We start from the raw sequence: 16,706 nt of genomic DNA, 5'->3' as shown, positions 1-16,706 counted from the left end.
TCAGGCACCCCCCTCAGTCTTATGTTGTTTCTTCTGTCTCTATCTTCATTGTCTGCTATTTTCCCTTCCAGGTATTGTACCTTTTGCTGCAGTGCAGTGTGTGCTTCTGCTAAGTCGTTGTGGACTTCCCTTAGCCCTTCTGTCGCCTCCTCTAAATGCGCCGTCCTGTCCCCTAGGGCCTGGATGTCTGCCCTGATGTCCACCGTCATTTTAGAGAAATCGGAGCGGAGATTGGACTGCAGTGACTGCAGCATGTGGCTCACGGAGGCATCCGTGGCCGGTTGGGTACAGGGGGGGTCTGTTGAGTCTTGACTCTCACCCGGTTCGCAGTCTGTAGCTGTGGGGCTGTGGTCGTCGGCGCCATCTTGGCTGTCACTGCGACCCGTTGTGAGGTGCGAGTGAAGAGTTTTCTGCTTCATTTTTTTCGCTGATTTAGTAGCCATGACTTCCCCTGAGCTCTCCTCAGCGTTTCAGTCGTGGTTTTGGTGGTGTAATGCTGTGTTACACGCTGTGTTAGTCCACGGAATGGCGGAGCACACAGATTATGCGACTGCTTCCATGCGGAGTTAGGCCACGCCCCGTAAGCTCCACTACTTTACAGTCAAAGAATCTGTAGACGTGTCAGAGACACGTCTCAGCCCCTGCTTTTTCATGAACACCATGTTCAGATTTTTCCAGACCTTTCCTGGTTCACTCTCCAGGCACGGCGAGCTCATAAACCCATTATAGAACACTTGCGCAACAGCAACATACGCTATAGATGGGGATACCCATTTGCACTTATAGTTAACAACAAGGGGACTACACACTCCATTGCAACCCACCAAGATGTCAGACCCTTCCTACAGGCGCTAGACCTCCCGGAAACAAATATCCTGGACTGGTATGTCCCGCAACCTAATCAAGACGCTACCATTCTACCCCAGAGACAGAGATGGAACACTCCAGCTAAAAGGCGAAGAGCGGACCAGAGGTTCATCTCACCTAGAGGGAGAACCACACAACCTCTAGGCGGGGACCCGCAACGTATTGCATAACAGCTCCCATGCTCTGTTTCCCTCCTCCCCCCCACACCAATAGACTTTCCTCTCCCTTACAGGTGAAGTCTACCTAGAGCAACAATTCATTCTCAATTTGTTCTCTCGCTTACGCGGACATGCCATTATAAGAGTTTGGAATATTACTACATAACGGGCTTTGGACATGACCTTCCTCATTAATGCCCCTACTCCTTCCAGGACTTACCCACTTGTAGTCTAAGGCAGGAAATGTGCTCACGAAGACTCCAATCCCCTTGGATCTCCTACTACTAGTTGCTGAACCCTCCTTTGAAACACTTGCTAACACACGGAGAGGAACATTTCAGATCAGAGACACTCTTAGAACTTTTGTATCTCTCTGCCAAAAGGACACTAGTAGATCAAGGATGATTTCAAATCTGGCAGGCTGAGAGGATCGAGTCCTTTGACAGTTCCGATTATGATGAGCATCAGGTCGTATGTTTCACTACGCTCCTATATTCCTGTGTGCATCTCATTGTTGTATGCTTTATTTGGGAAGGGTACAAGGTTCAAGCTCATCTGTATTTAATGCCATAACTTATTGGTAATATGTATTGCTCTTAACCTACAATCACCTAATTTCCCCCCCTTCTCTCCCTCCCTCCCCTCCCCCTCTCTACCTCCCCTCCTCCTCTCCTCTCCTTTTCCCCCCTCCACCTACCCATGACCTCTCAAAGAATATGTTTCGCTAGTAAGGATTGTTTTCTCGGGTTCTAGCTTATGCTACTTACCCGAATAGTTAGTGTCCTGACTCTTGCACGGAGACAGGAATTTATTTGTTTCAAGGTTTGCCTTTTGTTTAACACGTTTTACAGCTGTTCATTTGAACTCGTCTTTAGCAACCGAGGGCAAACGTTTTTGGAGCATTAGTGGGGGGGGGGTTGATTTGAGGACTGACTGGCAAAAGCGAGCTCCTCCCCTGGCTCTACTTGTTACAATTTGACTAAAGTGGTATAGACTACACACAAGATAATCATACGGTAACAAACACCTCATAGTTGTTAGGTCACTCACTCCCAACGGGGAACGATAGATATCTAGAGCTCCATAGGAATACTTGTTACAACACACCCTACCACACTGAGATCTAGACCCATATCAATAGAAAGATGGCATCGCTCAGAATCCACACACACAACGCTAGGGGTTTGAATGTACCAGAGAAAAGAAAACTTGCAGTTGCTGATTATCAAAGGTATAAAGCAGATATAAACAAGGGTATAATAGGTGCTCGCTTCAATATACAATAAAAGTGGTCTGCGGTACCTAATGCAAGGATTCCCAACCTTGTAATTAAAGGATACAAAAAAGAAGGAAAGGAACCGCGCCCCAAATGGTGACGGGCGAAACGCGTAAAGTGGGACTCTTTTGTTATATATAGCCATTTTATTTTATATATGTGTTATTAAAATTATATTTTAAAGCTATATATACCTTTTATATACTTCACTTCCTGGTTATCATATCCTTGGTGGGGATTGTACCACCTAAGCTGATTACACTAGAGCAAGTTTCTGCTCTAGGAAATGTGAGTACTATACCCTCAATTTATACTCTTATACACCTTACCAATACATACTGTACCATTGGAGCTCCTTTTTATTTTTCTCTTGCAAATACCACCAATATTGAAAGTTTGGAAGTATCCGCTGAGACATAGATCCTTAGACGGGGATAATTCCGTCCAAGCCATATCAAGGTAGAGCTCCAGGAAAGCTCTACTAAATGTGAGTGTAAACTACCTCAACCTACTTCACAACTTTTTATTTAGTTTTAAACATATTACACTATGATGTGTTCTTTTTATTTACATGTCTGAGGAATAACAAGAACTGTTTACAATTCCTATGTACGTATATTTTATCTAATTATCACCATTTGGGGCGCGGTTCCATTCCTCCTTTTTTTATAAAGATATAGTATTTGTTCAGGAAACCCATTTCCGTAAAAATAACGCTCCCTCACTAAGAAACCGCAAATTTCCCACAGGTTTTTTCAGCCACTACTCAGAAGCAAAGGCTAGGGGTGTAGCCATACTGCTGGGACGCCAAGTCCCATTTCAATGTACAGAACATCTCTCAGACGATTCAGGCAGGTACATATTCCTCAAAGGGACATTAGGAAATACTAAGGTCACTCTAGCCAACGTTTACGTCCCCAATAAGAAACAATGCCAGACGCTACGAAACTTAATCCGCAAACTCGCGGACTTCCAGGAAGGTGTTTTAATCTTGGGAGGAGATTTTAACATCTCCCCGGATACCACCCTAGACACCTCAGCTACTTCCACTACCTATCTCGAACCTACCCAACGATGCCTATCTGAACTACTTCACCAGGCCAGACTATATGATACTTGGAGAGCGCTGCACCCTACAGATAGGGACTACTCCTTCTACTCCCCTCCCTCGGGCTCTTACACAAGAATAGACCTTATCTATGTCCATCACAAACACCTCGGGCTGATCAAAACTGCTAACTATGGCCCAATCACGTGGTCGGATCACGGCCCGCTTACTCTAGAACTAACAATCCCCAACATTCCACAAACCCGACCACAATGGAAACTAAATGACCTCCTCCTAAACAAACAAGAGGTAATAGACAAACTAAAGGTTCGTATCAGGGAGTATCTAGCAGATAATACTAGAGGAGACACGAGACCCGAAGTTGTCTTGGAGGCACACAAATGCGTACTTCGAGGAGAACTAATTAAAATAGCAAAGGTTCAGAACAAATTAAGAGAAGCCCGGATAAGATCCCTCACCCAAGACATCAAAACCCTAGAAACCACGCACCAGGCGGACAGATCACTACAAACATACACAACACTAACCTCTAAAAGGACTGAACTGACTACCATGTTACACCTACATGCAAAACATTCTATTCGCAAAACTAAACACACGTACTATACTCAAGGGGGGAAAAGCGGGCGACTACTGGCACAAGCCCTATCACAACAGAGACATAAGACGCCCCCCAATGGCTCTCTAACCCAGAGGATGCCGGAAATACTGATAACCTTTCATAGCTTCTACTCTTCACTATATGGCCTAAGGGAGACACCGACCTCCACGGACAGAATTCGGGAATTCCTCGAAAACAGAATAAAATCCACATTACCACGGAATATAGTAGAATTCCTAGACGGTCCCATAACAAGGGAAGAATTCCTATCTGTGGCTAAACAACTTCCCAATGGCAAAAGCCCTGGCCCGGACAGGTTCACAGGCAAGTACTATAAACTACTGGCACAAATACTAGCAGACCCCTTCATCAAAGCATTTAACACAAAGACTGACCCATCAATGGCCCCGGCGGGATCCCTGGAGGCTACCATAACCCTAATTCCGAAACCGGGTAAAGACGCCATGAATTGTATGAGTTATAGGCCTATATCCTTGATGAATGTAGACCTGAAACTCTTCACTAAAATCCTGGCAAATAGGTTAAAACCGTTATTACCAGAACTCATCCACCCAGACCAAGCTGGATTTGTGCCAGGGAGAGAGGCAAAAAACAACACCACTAAGATCATAAACATAATGCATTGGGCCAAAACACAAAAAATCCAGAGTGCTCTGTTGACCATAGATGCCGAGAAGGCGTTTGACAGAGTAGACTGGTCTCTAATGAAGTCCACAATGCGACACCTAGGTTTCGGACAATGATTGTTGACATGGATAGATAGGTTATATTCCTCTCCAACCGCCTGCATTCGCATAAATGGTCAATTGACAGACACTGTTAACATCAGAAACGGAACTAGGCAGGGATGCCCGCTGTCACCGTTGATCTTTATCTTAATTCTAGAACCATTCCTGCAAGGCATACGGGACAACCCACACATTGAGGGGATTGTAATCGGGGAGGCGGAATACAAAGTATCCGCTTTCTCCGATGACTTGCTGTTTACTGTTTCCAACCCCACACACACAATTCCGCAAATCCTAACTGAAATGGAAATTTACAGTGAGGTATCCAATTTCCAGGCGAATCTATCGAAATGCGAACTGCTCCCCATCTTTACTACACATTCCACAGAAACACATCTCAAACAAAACTTTGCTTTTACATGGACAACTAAATCAGTTAAATATCTGGGGGTACACATTTCGCGCCACACTGGGCAGTTATATGACCTAAATTTCCCTCCCCTCCTGACCGCTATCTCGAAAGATCTACAGACATGGCACAAACCATGCTTTGGTTGGTTTTGTAGAATTAGTATAATCAAGATGATTGCGTTACCACGATTACTTTATTTAATGCAGACACTGCCGGTGATGCTACCAAGAATATTTTTCACTAAAATCAAAGGTGCAATTCTTGCTTTTATATGGGCACAAACGAAACCACACCTAGCCCACAAACTCCTAACAAAACCAAGGGAAAGACGGGGTGTGGGAGTACCAGACATAGAAGAGTACCACGCTGCCATCCATATGACGAGGATCTATGAGTGGACAAAGAAACAACCTACACAACAATGGGTAAAGATAGAACAAGCACACGCTACTGCACCGCTAGCCTCCCTTCCATGGTATACACCACACAACAACTCTATGGTGCAAAATAATCATCCTACAATAGGATTCCACACTAAATTGTTGGAAACATCTCAATAATATCTTACCTATCTCCCCTTACCCATCTCCACTCTATCATCTAACCCAGAACCCACTACTATCACAGGGCTTTCCAAGGCGCTTAAATGAACTGTGTCAGAACACCTTCCCTGTTACATTACAGGAGATGACGAGAGACGACTCACTCATTCCGCTAAAGAATCTTACTCTCGGGAAAAACCCTACAGCTCTTCAACAAATGCACTATGCCCAATTACGACATTTTCTGAAGGGACAACACCTAATCCCAGGGGGTACTAGGGAGCTTACGGTCTTTGAACTCCTTTGCACAACCCATCCCCTAAAGCGTAAATTGCTATCCCACATGTACAAGATGATTCTCAACACAAGGGCCCCAAACAAAATAGAAACCCAAAACTACTCATCCAAATGGGCAAGTGAACTACAAATAAACCTAACACAGGACCAATGGAGACACATTTTTATTAAAACACATAAAACCTCTATAGCCACCTCCTACCAAGAAATCAATTACAAACGGATCACAAGATGGCATTATACCCCTCAAAACGTAGTAAGCAGTTTCCAGATTCCAAAGACAGCTGTTGGAGATGCAATCAATCCGGGGCACACCACTTGCATATCTGGTGGCAATGCCCGTTCATAGTAAAATACTGGGTCAGAGTACACACACTCATACAAAGCATCATGAATGCCAAAATTCCCTTCACACCAGAACACCTGATTTTCCTTTTACCGCCCCCAAACATTCACCATAAAGGGAATAGATTACTATCTCAACTCCTGATGGCAGCTAACCTTCTTATTCCTAGGTATTGGAAACAAGCAAAAACCCCTTCCATCAGAGAATGGATTGAGAAGGTAGAGGGTGTTCGACAAATGGAGGAGATCACTCATGCTATAACAAAAAATCTATCTCAATACACACTAACATAGCGTCCATGGATATCCTTTATGGAAAAAGGAGAAACAACAAGTTAATATAGACTTAGTAGGGGAGAATAATCTCAACTCCACAGAGATAGGAACACATCCTTTGCAACTTAACGCTTTTATGCCACTACCAAAGAGAAACACGACACTCCATATTATGTTACCTTAGAGATGATCAAATGTTACCGATAATTGTATTGTATATTCAATAGCAGTACCACTTTGTAAAGAAGGAAGTCTACTTAGACTTTGATACCACAACACCTTTCTATGCATTTAAGTTATTGTTAAAACTTATATCTTACCATGCTTATGATATTACTATGTTCTTGACCAATTGTGAAAATTCATTTTCCAACCGGAGTAGAAGGTTTAAAATTAAATTAGTTACCTTACTAATGATACATGTATATGTTCATAATTTGTATGACAATATGTTTATATTTAAATATATCACGCTACATTGTATTTCTGTAATTAAAGAAAAACAAAATAAAAATTAAATTTAAAAAAAAAAAAAAAAAAAATAACTACTATTGAGATTTCACTTTTGCACACACGTCACTGACACTATTGAATATCAGGCTGCTGTCTGAGTCCGAAACACACCTGGCAAACGCCCAGGAAAATATAGAGGAAAAAAAGAAATCTATTTTGCATGTATGTTAACGCATTTAAACATATCAAACTGAATAATCTTTGAAAAAGAAGAGGATCCCCCACACACGCAAAATATAAATATATTTCAGTTTTTTTTTACCTTGACACAGAATCCAAAATCTGTTGGTGAATTATATAGCTTCTTACAGGTTATCAGAGAATAAATATTGCTATCTTCTATGTCAGATATTCCCTGTAAGTGTCTTGGTTCCTGCATTAATAAAAAAAAAAAAAAAATACAAGTGTTTTAAGATCACATTTTTTTTTTTTTTTTTAACTTTTATTGTTTAATTTTGCACTTTACAACGTGTGAACAGAATGAGTCAAAACATCTCATATCAGGTTACGCGTTACAATATGCTGGAGTGTAGTGACATTTTCATACAGCTGAGTGGTTATAGAATGACCAACTTCTAAAATACAACATTGACAGCATTGATAACAATAAGCATGAATTCAGTGAGGTGTAAATAGCGTTGCAAAAGGAGTTGGCTTCTGCCAGGGAGGTTAATCATCGAACTATCACAATGAAACCAATGTGCGCTATGCATCGTGGAGTGGAGATAGTGCAGAATCTTTGATGTATTTGTCCCAAGGCGCCCAGGTGTAAGTAAACACATCGTACGTGCCCGCTAGGGAGTGTGAGAGTTCGACCATCTGCCTGATGGAGTCTACCTTGGTAATCCATTCCCTGATGTATGGGGGTTTGGTTTGCTTCCATTTGAGAGGAATTAGACCATTCGCTGCTGTGAGCAGGTGATTGAGCAGATGGCGTGTTGATTTTGGTAGGGGGTTGGGATATAACATGAATAGGAGGACCTCGGGAGATTGTGGAACTGCATAACTTGTTAGAAGTGTTATTATGGTGGTTATTTTGCTCCAGTATGTTTGAATTATGGTGCAAAATCACCAGATATGGCCCGGAGTCCCTATGTCAGTTTTGCATCTCCAACAGAGGTTGGATGAATTCGGAAAGAAATTGCGTATTCTGGTTGGGGTAAAATGCCACCTAGAAATGCGCTTATAGTTACTCTCTTGGGCGATAGTATTACTAGAGGACTTAAAGGTGTTTCTAAATATTGTTTCCCATTCGTCCGATGTTAATGTGATCTTTAAGTCTTTTTCCCAGGACTTTGTGAATTCTGGGCGGTGGGCATGGAGGTCCATCTGTAGGATTTTATAGAACACGGTGATGTGTTTCTTTTTCATTGTCCCCAAGAGGGATCTGTGTTCAAATGTAGATAATGGTCTATTACCTTGTGAGAGGGTTGGGTGCACTTGTATGAAATGCGAGAGTTGTGCGTAATTGTAGCATTGCATTGGTGTGTGCGTGGGTGTGTGGATTAAATTCGAGATTGGGACTATTCTCTGTCTATTGATTACCTCTTTCAGGCGTAGTTGCTCTTGTTGGTTCCCAAAGTCTCGGTAAGCATTTTGTGAAAGGCCCGGTCTGAAGTATGGGTTTCTTGTTATTGGGTATAAAGGGGATGGGTGGGGGGCAATATGTTCGAGTTTCTTGATAGTGTTCCAGTATCTTAGTGTAGGAATTACTGTTGGATGGTCGGTATGGTTCTGTCGGATCAATTCCAGGCCTGATTCATGCCAAGGTATTGTGCTGATGTGAACTTGTAGGCTTGTCGCTTCTATTTGTACCCACTGTTTCTGGTTATATGCATTCGTCCAATCATAAATTCTGGATAAGACTACTGCCCTGTGGTATGTCTCTATGTCTGGTGCCCCCAGGCCGCCATGTGATTTGTGTCTCGTCAATTGTGCGTATTGGGTTCTCGGATGTTTTCCAGCCCATAAGAAATTGGAGAGGTTGTGTTTTACCATCTTAAAGAAAGAGGATGGCATTTTTATGGGCAGTGTTTGCAGTACGTAAAGGAATTTCGGCAGGATGGCCATTTTTAGTATGTGTACTCTGCAGAGCCAGCCGAAATGGGGTTTGTTCCAATTTTTTAAGTCCCTGTCTATGTTGGCCATTAGTGGGGGGAAGTTGAGTTCATATGTTTTGTTCAGCGAGTTCGTTAGTTGTATTCCCAGGTACCTTACTGAGGTCTGCGGCCAGTGGAAGGGGTATGTCTGTTTAAGTCTGGACCCTAGCTCTTCTGGAATGTTTAAGGGAAGGATCTCACTTTTGCTACTATTCATTTTGTAGTTGGACACCAAGCTATATTGGTCAATCTCATGTAGTAGGTGAGGTAGTGAGGTCTCAGGGTTTCGTATTGTGTATAATAGGTAATCTGCGAAAGCAGATACTTTATACTCCCGGTCTGCTATTTGTACACCTTGGATATTCGGGTTGTCCCTGATTCCCTGGAGGAAGGGTTCTAATGTTAGGATGAACAGAAGGGGAGACAGAGGACACCCTTGCCTCGTACCATTAGAGATGAGAACCGTGTCCGTGTCCGTGAGTTGGCCATTAACCCTTATTTTTGCCCCAGGCTTGGAATAAATGGCGGAGAGCCACGCTAGCCAATTGGGACCGAAGCCCATGGCCTGCATTGTAGCTTTTAACAGGGACCAGTCCACCCTGTCAAACGCCTTTTCGGCGTCGATCGTGAGGATAAGGCTCGGGTCATCTTTCATCTTTGCATGGTATATGAGATTCAATACTTTGGTGGTATTATTTTTGGCTTCTCGCCCTGGCACGAACCCGGCCTGGTCAGGGTGGACTAGTCCCTGCAAGTAGGGTTTAAGACGGACCCGCCAGTATCTTTGTGAAATCTCCGTGAGATCCTTGCCTGGTTTGGGAATAAGTGTAATGTGCGCTTCTAGTGCTTCTCGCGGTAGGGTGTATCCTTGGTTTAAGGAGTTGAAAGCCTTTAGGAATGGTTTGTTCAGGGTTGCAGAGAATGTTTTGAAATATTTGGCCGTAAAGCCATCTGGCCCGGGGCTTTTCCCCAGCGGTAACTGTCGTGTAATTAGGGAGAATTCCTCGGGTGTGAGTGGAGAATCTAGTATTTGTCTGGCATTGGGTGGAATTGTCTGGGCTAGTCTCTTAGTGAGAAAGTTTCGGATGTCTTCTGGGTCTGGCGGTTGAGGCCTTAGATTATATAAGTTTGTATAGTAGGAGTGGAATTCTTGCATTATGTCTGGCAATAAATGAGTTACTGTCCCTGCAGATTTTTTGATGTGGGTTATGTACGTTTGTTGCCTTTCTTTTTGTATCGCCCTGGCCGCATTTTCCGCTCTGAGTGTAATATTTATGTTTAGAGTAAAAGAGCAACCTTTGAATTTTCGCGTTCAGTAGCGTTTGGAGGGAAGAGCGCTTGTCTATAAGTTCTTTGTAGGTATCTAGGTGCATGTGGTGTTTGTGAGCGTTTTCCAGGCGTCTAATGTCTGCCGTGAGAGATGTAATTTGAGCCTCCCTCGCTTTCTTGTGCCTGGAAGCTAGAGCAATTATATGTCCTCTTATTACAGCTTTGTGGGCCTCCCATATAACTGTGGGCGATACTGTGGGTGTACAGTTTTCCTCGAAATAATTAGTAAGTGTCTCTCGTAATAGGGCTACATGTGCCGGGTCGTTGAGTAGCGTGTCATTAAGTTTCCACTGTGTCTTGATGGGATCAGGTTAGGTATCTGAATTGTCATGGAGAGGGGGCCATGATCGGACCAAGTAATGGGGCCATACTCGCAGGATTGTATGAGGTGTAGGTGTCTATGTTGTAGAAAGAGCATGTCCAGTCTTGAGTATGTGTGTTTAACCGCTGAGAAAAAGGAGTAGTCCCGGGAGGTGGGGTGTGTTACTCGCCAGCAGTCAAAAAGGTGATGCTCGTCCAGGAGCTTAACAATTCTGGACCTAGAGGTCGCATTGTACTTGGTGTATTTGGAGGTCGTGTCCATGTCAGAGTCTATTGAGATGTTAAAATCCCCCCCTAATATAAGAATCCCTTCCGCAACTTTGTCCACTGCAGTAAGATATTTGCGGGTGTATTTGCATTGTTTGCTGTTGGGGAGGTATAGGTTGGCGAGAGTCACTACGGAGTTCCCTATCTTCCCTTTGACTATCAAGAGCCTACCATCTGAGACTGATTGGTGTGATAGGTATGTGAAAGGTATATGTGCACCTATTAGAATGGCCACCCCTTTTGATTTGGAACATTCATAGTTGCTAAAGTATCCTATTGGGTAATGTTTATTGCGTAGGGTTGGGGCCGAGTCGGCTTTGAAATGCGTTTCTTGTAGAAACGCTATATCCGTTCTTAGAGTGTGAAGTTCCCGGAGAGCTAGGGATCTTTTGAATGGGGAGTTAAGCCCTCTCGTATTTAGGGTCGTTATGCGAATAGTTGCCATGATGGGTTATCGAGAGAAAAGAAAATCTCACTGCTTCAAAGAGTGTGGAGTAATGGGATTGTGGTAGTAGTGGATGCCCTGAAAACAGTATGTGAGAAAAATTGACTCTAAGAAAAATAGTGTTAAGTGCAATTACCAACGTAACAATGAAAAACCGGATTAAATCCAACTATATACAAAGACTTTGGATAGACTCTGGAGCTAGCGATTGAGAGTGCGTTAGTCTTATGGGTGGATAAGCCCTTTTAGCCGGTGGCTTTCCCCGGGTGTGTTGGGTGATCACGGGGATACAAATAAGGCACCGCTTGGGCTTGTATTGCAGCTACAGAGTATCTCGCAGTCTGTCTGTGGTGGAGGGGTAAGTCTAAGTTGTTGCGTGTGGTTTAGGGGTGATGGCGGGTAATCCACCTGTCAAATTATGAATAGAGATGTGTTTCGGGTGTTAAGTTTCTGTAATGAATTGGGACCGTTTTACTTGCTGTGATCGGGTCTCGGGGCCCGGAGGGTAATTTAGAGTATCATTTGTATGTAAGGTTGTGTGTGGTTTCAGTTTAAATTAGCACTCTCTCCCGCTTTCTCTTGGTCGTAGTTTCCCATGACCCCCCCCCCACCCCCACCCCCCCACAACCCCCAAATGCAAGTTATAATACAGTGATAGAAAGGTGGGGATGATAAAAGAGCATGTGAGAGAGGAGAGGACCTGGGGTCGCCCCCGGAGGTGCCTCCGGCACCCCGCCGCCCTTGGGAAACAATGCAGGTGGGGGAAGCGATACAGAGGGGGGAGCGGCAGGCAGGCCAGGAGGGGGGGGGGGAGGAGAAGGAGCACAGGGGCACATCGGGTCGACAACGTGTTAAATAAATAAACACAACCAAAAACCTCTTGGTAAATAGTCAGCATATGCTCCCCGCTCAGGTAGGTGCAAGGGTGAAAGTAGTCCCACATACATGTTGTGTGTTAACTATCCCAGCCTGGTGGTGAAAGTCTCTGGGTTGGTTTCGTTAGGCTACTTTGACGTTTCCCAGTCTCGGTACTTGGCGTTGTGGGTGAGCTACCCCGTCTTAGTCCCCGGCTTCCCCTGTGGCAGAGGGAGACGGATCTCCCTAGTGGTAGGGTCTTCTTGCGAGTCTCTGGAGAAACTTTTGCGCGGGAGTCATGTTTTTCGAAGGAGAGGCTTAAGAGGCCTTGTATAATGTGAAACCAATGTCTAAGTCCCTTTGCGTATTGTCCTGAATGGGCACAAACAGTATGTTAGTCTGTAAATAAAGAGGAGGTTCGCAGTATTGGCAATTTATGTGGTTTTCGTATCTTCTCTGTTGTATTCCTGTCTCGGGTGTCAGATTCGGTGCGGTTCTGCCTGTTGCCTCTGTGAGTTTCGGAGGTGAGGTTGGTTGTCATTGCGACGCCTCTTTGGCGGTGTTTGCCATCTTGATCTCTGAGGACGGGGGAAGTTATGAGGCGCTTGGATCGGACCGTACCAGTCAGGAATCTGTACGTCAGGTAGGTTTAAAGTAGATGTAAATATGGCGATATCCTCTGCTGTGGTTACAGTATCGGTGGTCCCGTTGTGTGTGGCTGTTAACGAAAGGGGGAATCCCCATCTATACTTGATGTTTCTAGCACGCAATAAATCCGTCAGGGGTCTAAGAATCCGTCTTGCTTGTAGCGTCATCCATGAGAGGTCGGGGTATATTTGTATTTGGGCCCCTAGAAATAGTAGTGGTTGGGACGTTTTTCTTAGTTCCCGGAGTATTTCTTCTTTCACCCCATAATAATGTAAACGGCAAATTATGTCTCTTGGGGCATCTGAGGCTGGGCCCCTTGGTCTTAGTGTAAAAACAAGGGGGGTGTACTAGCGCTAATTTTAGTGAATGTGACAAAGTGAACAAGCTGCTTCAACTTCAAATTCTTATCTTTATACAATAGTGGAAAAAGTGAAACGTGAAGTGAAGCGCTGATATTTTAAACAATGTGAGGTATAAAAATGCAAGGATAATACCTTAAATTCATACATACAGGTCCATAAGTGTCATATAGTACCTTAAAATAAAACACAAATAAAGCAAAATAGTGTATCCTGTGATATACAAAAAAGGGTGTATGAAATATATAGATTTCCCACTCACACTTTCGAGAGCTAATAGATATAGCTCAATAAAATAGCCTGTAGGATCCGTAAAGGCGATCCTAATCCCTTCTTTTGGTGGGAATTCTTCCTCTTCCTTGGTCTCTAAAATCAGGAGAGGTATATGGTGCAGTACCTTAGATAAAAGTTTTCAAAAGGATAAAATAAAATGGGTACTTACAAACCCAGAGCCTTCCAAATCGGCTCTGATCAGGAGCATATGTGGTTAAGGACCACAAACCTTCTTTGTTCTAATGAAAGTAGCAGGAACAATGCCAGTAGTGTTTAAAAAATATTATAAATACTTTATTACATAAAACTATATAACATATAAAAACACTTTACTAGGCATAAAAAGTCCAATTTCCATAAAGACAAATAATCTCCAACTTCCCAGGACGCGTTTCGCTGTAGTAGCTTCCTCAACTGGATATTCAAAAAATGGAAAAGTCTTCATTTTCCTCCTTGGACCTGTTCCTGCTTTTATACAACTCCATAAGTCCGTGTTATCAGTCCGGCTTGTAAATTCGCGGGCTATCTCCATGGTGACGGTGACGCCCTGCGTTCCAAGCCTCACTTTCAGTTCTTTCTCGTGGTTCCGCCATCACTTCCGGTCACGTGGGGGTATGCCGATACGTCATGCGTTCCAAATTTGCGGTTCATTGGGATCGTATTTCCGGTAAAACATAATAAATGAGTAAACCATAAAAGAGAAAACCGTACTGTCCCTTAATCATAACTGTATATAATCATTATATAAAGTGATTAAATTATTTCCTTATTATCATATATCTATAGATAGAAGAATAATATTTATGGACAAGGGAATACTTATATGTGCAATATAATCAAGTGTTCAAAGGCTAGTATAATCGTATATTCTTTTTATAAAAAGAGAGAGCAAATCCTTTTCTTATTCCAGCATATCTTTGTAGATAAAAACGTAGTATATAGAGGTTAAGGTGTGATTCTACATACCTACTATTAAAAGAATAGTATAAGATTCTGTTTTATAAGCATAAAACGAACCGTAAACTCAAACTTATTTTTAAAATATTAAGAACTGTATATAAACATAGTGTCATCTGAATAAAAAAGAAACTTAAAAAGAATTGAAAAATAGATGAAAATCTAACTTTAAAATTCTATTTTAAAAAATGGCACATCTCGAAATCTGTGTTAAGACCATAGGGAATCAGTGTATTTAATTTAAAAATCCATTCCATTTCTTGTCTGCTCAATTTAGTATCAAAATTCCCTCCTCTCCAATCTTTTTCTAGTTTTTTTATTCCCAAGAATTTTGTGTTTTTCATCTCACAGTTATGGTGCATTTTATAATGAGCAGAGACACTGTGATTTTCAAAACCTTTGACTATGTTCCTCCCATGTTCTTCAATTCGAATGTGTCACGCCCTTGTGGTTTTCCCAACGTATTGTAAACCACAAGGGCATATCATTAAATATATAAGATTATTCGAGTGGCACGTCAGAAATTCTTTAATTTGATACTCCGTTCCCTTTCTGCTTAGAAAATTCTTAATGTGTCTTTTCCTATTTGCGGTCCTCTTACAGGCCAAACAATATCCACACCCAAAGAAACCTTTTTCCGTATTTAAAAAAGTGTTGGTTGTTCTCTTTTCTTTTATGAAACTTGATGTAAGAGCGGTACGGAGATTTCCAACTCCTCTATGTATGAAACGGGGCTTTTCTGGGAGAAATGTTTTGGCAATAGGGTCTTGTAGGAGAATGGGCCAGAATCTTGAAATTATTTTTCTAACTTTGTAGTTATCAGTACTAAAATTACATACAAAAGGTATATCTTTAAAATTCTCTTCTTTTTTCCCTTTATATTTTAGTAAACTACCCCTTTCTATTTCCTTTACCTGCTTCCTATCATTTTCTAATTTTTCTTCTTCATATCCTTTCTCCAAAAAGTCTCGTTTAATTTTATTTGATTGGATTTCAAATGTTTTTGAGTCAGTGCAATTTCGCCGTATACGAAGGAATTGGCCTTTAGGAGCATTTTCAAGCCATGGGGAAAAGTGGCAGCTGTCCCTTCCTATGTAGCTATTAGCTTCTACTGTTTTAAAATTATTTTTAGTTTTTATTTCATTGTCCTCTATATATATATATATATATGTAGATCCAAAAATATGATCTCTGATTTGCTCCAATTATTTGTGAGTTTTATTCCCCATGTGTTAGTATTTAAATAGTTTAAAAATTCGATCAGATCGCTTTCCTCTCCTTCCCATATGAAAAAAATGTCATCAATGTACCGGCCATAGGTAACCAAGTTCCGCCTCCAGCCATGCTGCCCATATATAAATGACTCTTCCCAATGGGCCATAAATAAATTTGCATAGCTGGGGGCGAACTTAATTCCCATGGCCGTTCCATTTACCTGGAGAAAAAACTCCTCTCCATACCAGAAAAAATTATTTTTGAGAATGAGGTCTATTCCTTCCAAAATATATTCTCTCTTTATTTCCATTAAATCTGAAGAATTGTTTAAAAAGAACTTTACTGCATTCTGTCCATAGGAATGGGGGATGTTGCTATAAAGTGCGGTGACATCACTGGTAACTAAAAACCGGTCTGAATTCCAAGTACATTCTTTTAAAATATTTAAAATGGTGATTGTATCTTTTATATATGAGGTAGTTGTTTTAACAAGGGGTTGTAGATGAATGTCTAAAAAATGAGAGTCTACTAGATACTGAGTCAATCCCTGCCACTATGGGTCTTCCCGGGGGGTTATTCACATCTTTGTGTACCTTTGGCAGAAAATAAAATACCGGTATTTTTTACATACATAGTTACATAGTTAGATAGCTGAAAAGAGACTTGCGTCCATCAAGTTCAGCCTTCCTCACACCTGTTTTTTGCTGTTGATCCAAAAGAAAAAAAAAAGAAAAAAAAACCCAGTTTGAAGCACAATTTTGCAACAAGCTAGGACAAAAAATTCCTTCTTGACCCCAGAATGGCAGTCAGATTTATCCTTGAATCAAGCAGTT

The 16,706-nt window shown here is 42.2% G+C and overlaps 1 protein-coding gene across 4 annotated transcripts in view; it reads right to left on the bottom strand.

Annotated features, from left to right (window-relative positions):
- The window catches only part of LOC134608848 (growth factor receptor-bound protein 10-like), a 568,153-nt gene that overhangs the window by 232,530 nt on the left and 318,917 nt on the right, over positions 1-16,706 (bottom strand). For all 4 annotated transcript variants that reach the window (XM_063452029.1, XM_063452030.1, XM_063452031.1 and 1 more), the window contains one exon: positions 7,368-7,478. In XM_063452029.1, the coding sequence (XP_063308099.1) occupies positions 7,368-7,478 (111 nt within the window). The remainder of the gene's footprint in view (positions 1-7,367; positions 7,479-16,706) is intronic.

This window comes from Pelobates fuscus, chromosome 4 (assembly GCF_036172605.1).
Source record: "Pelobates fuscus isolate aPelFus1 chromosome 4, aPelFus1.pri, whole genome shotgun sequence".
Classification (NCBI taxonomy): domain Eukaryota; kingdom Metazoa; phylum Chordata; class Amphibia; order Anura; family Pelobatidae; genus Pelobates; species Pelobates fuscus.
This window is presented reverse-complemented; position numbering and strand designations above follow the sequence as displayed.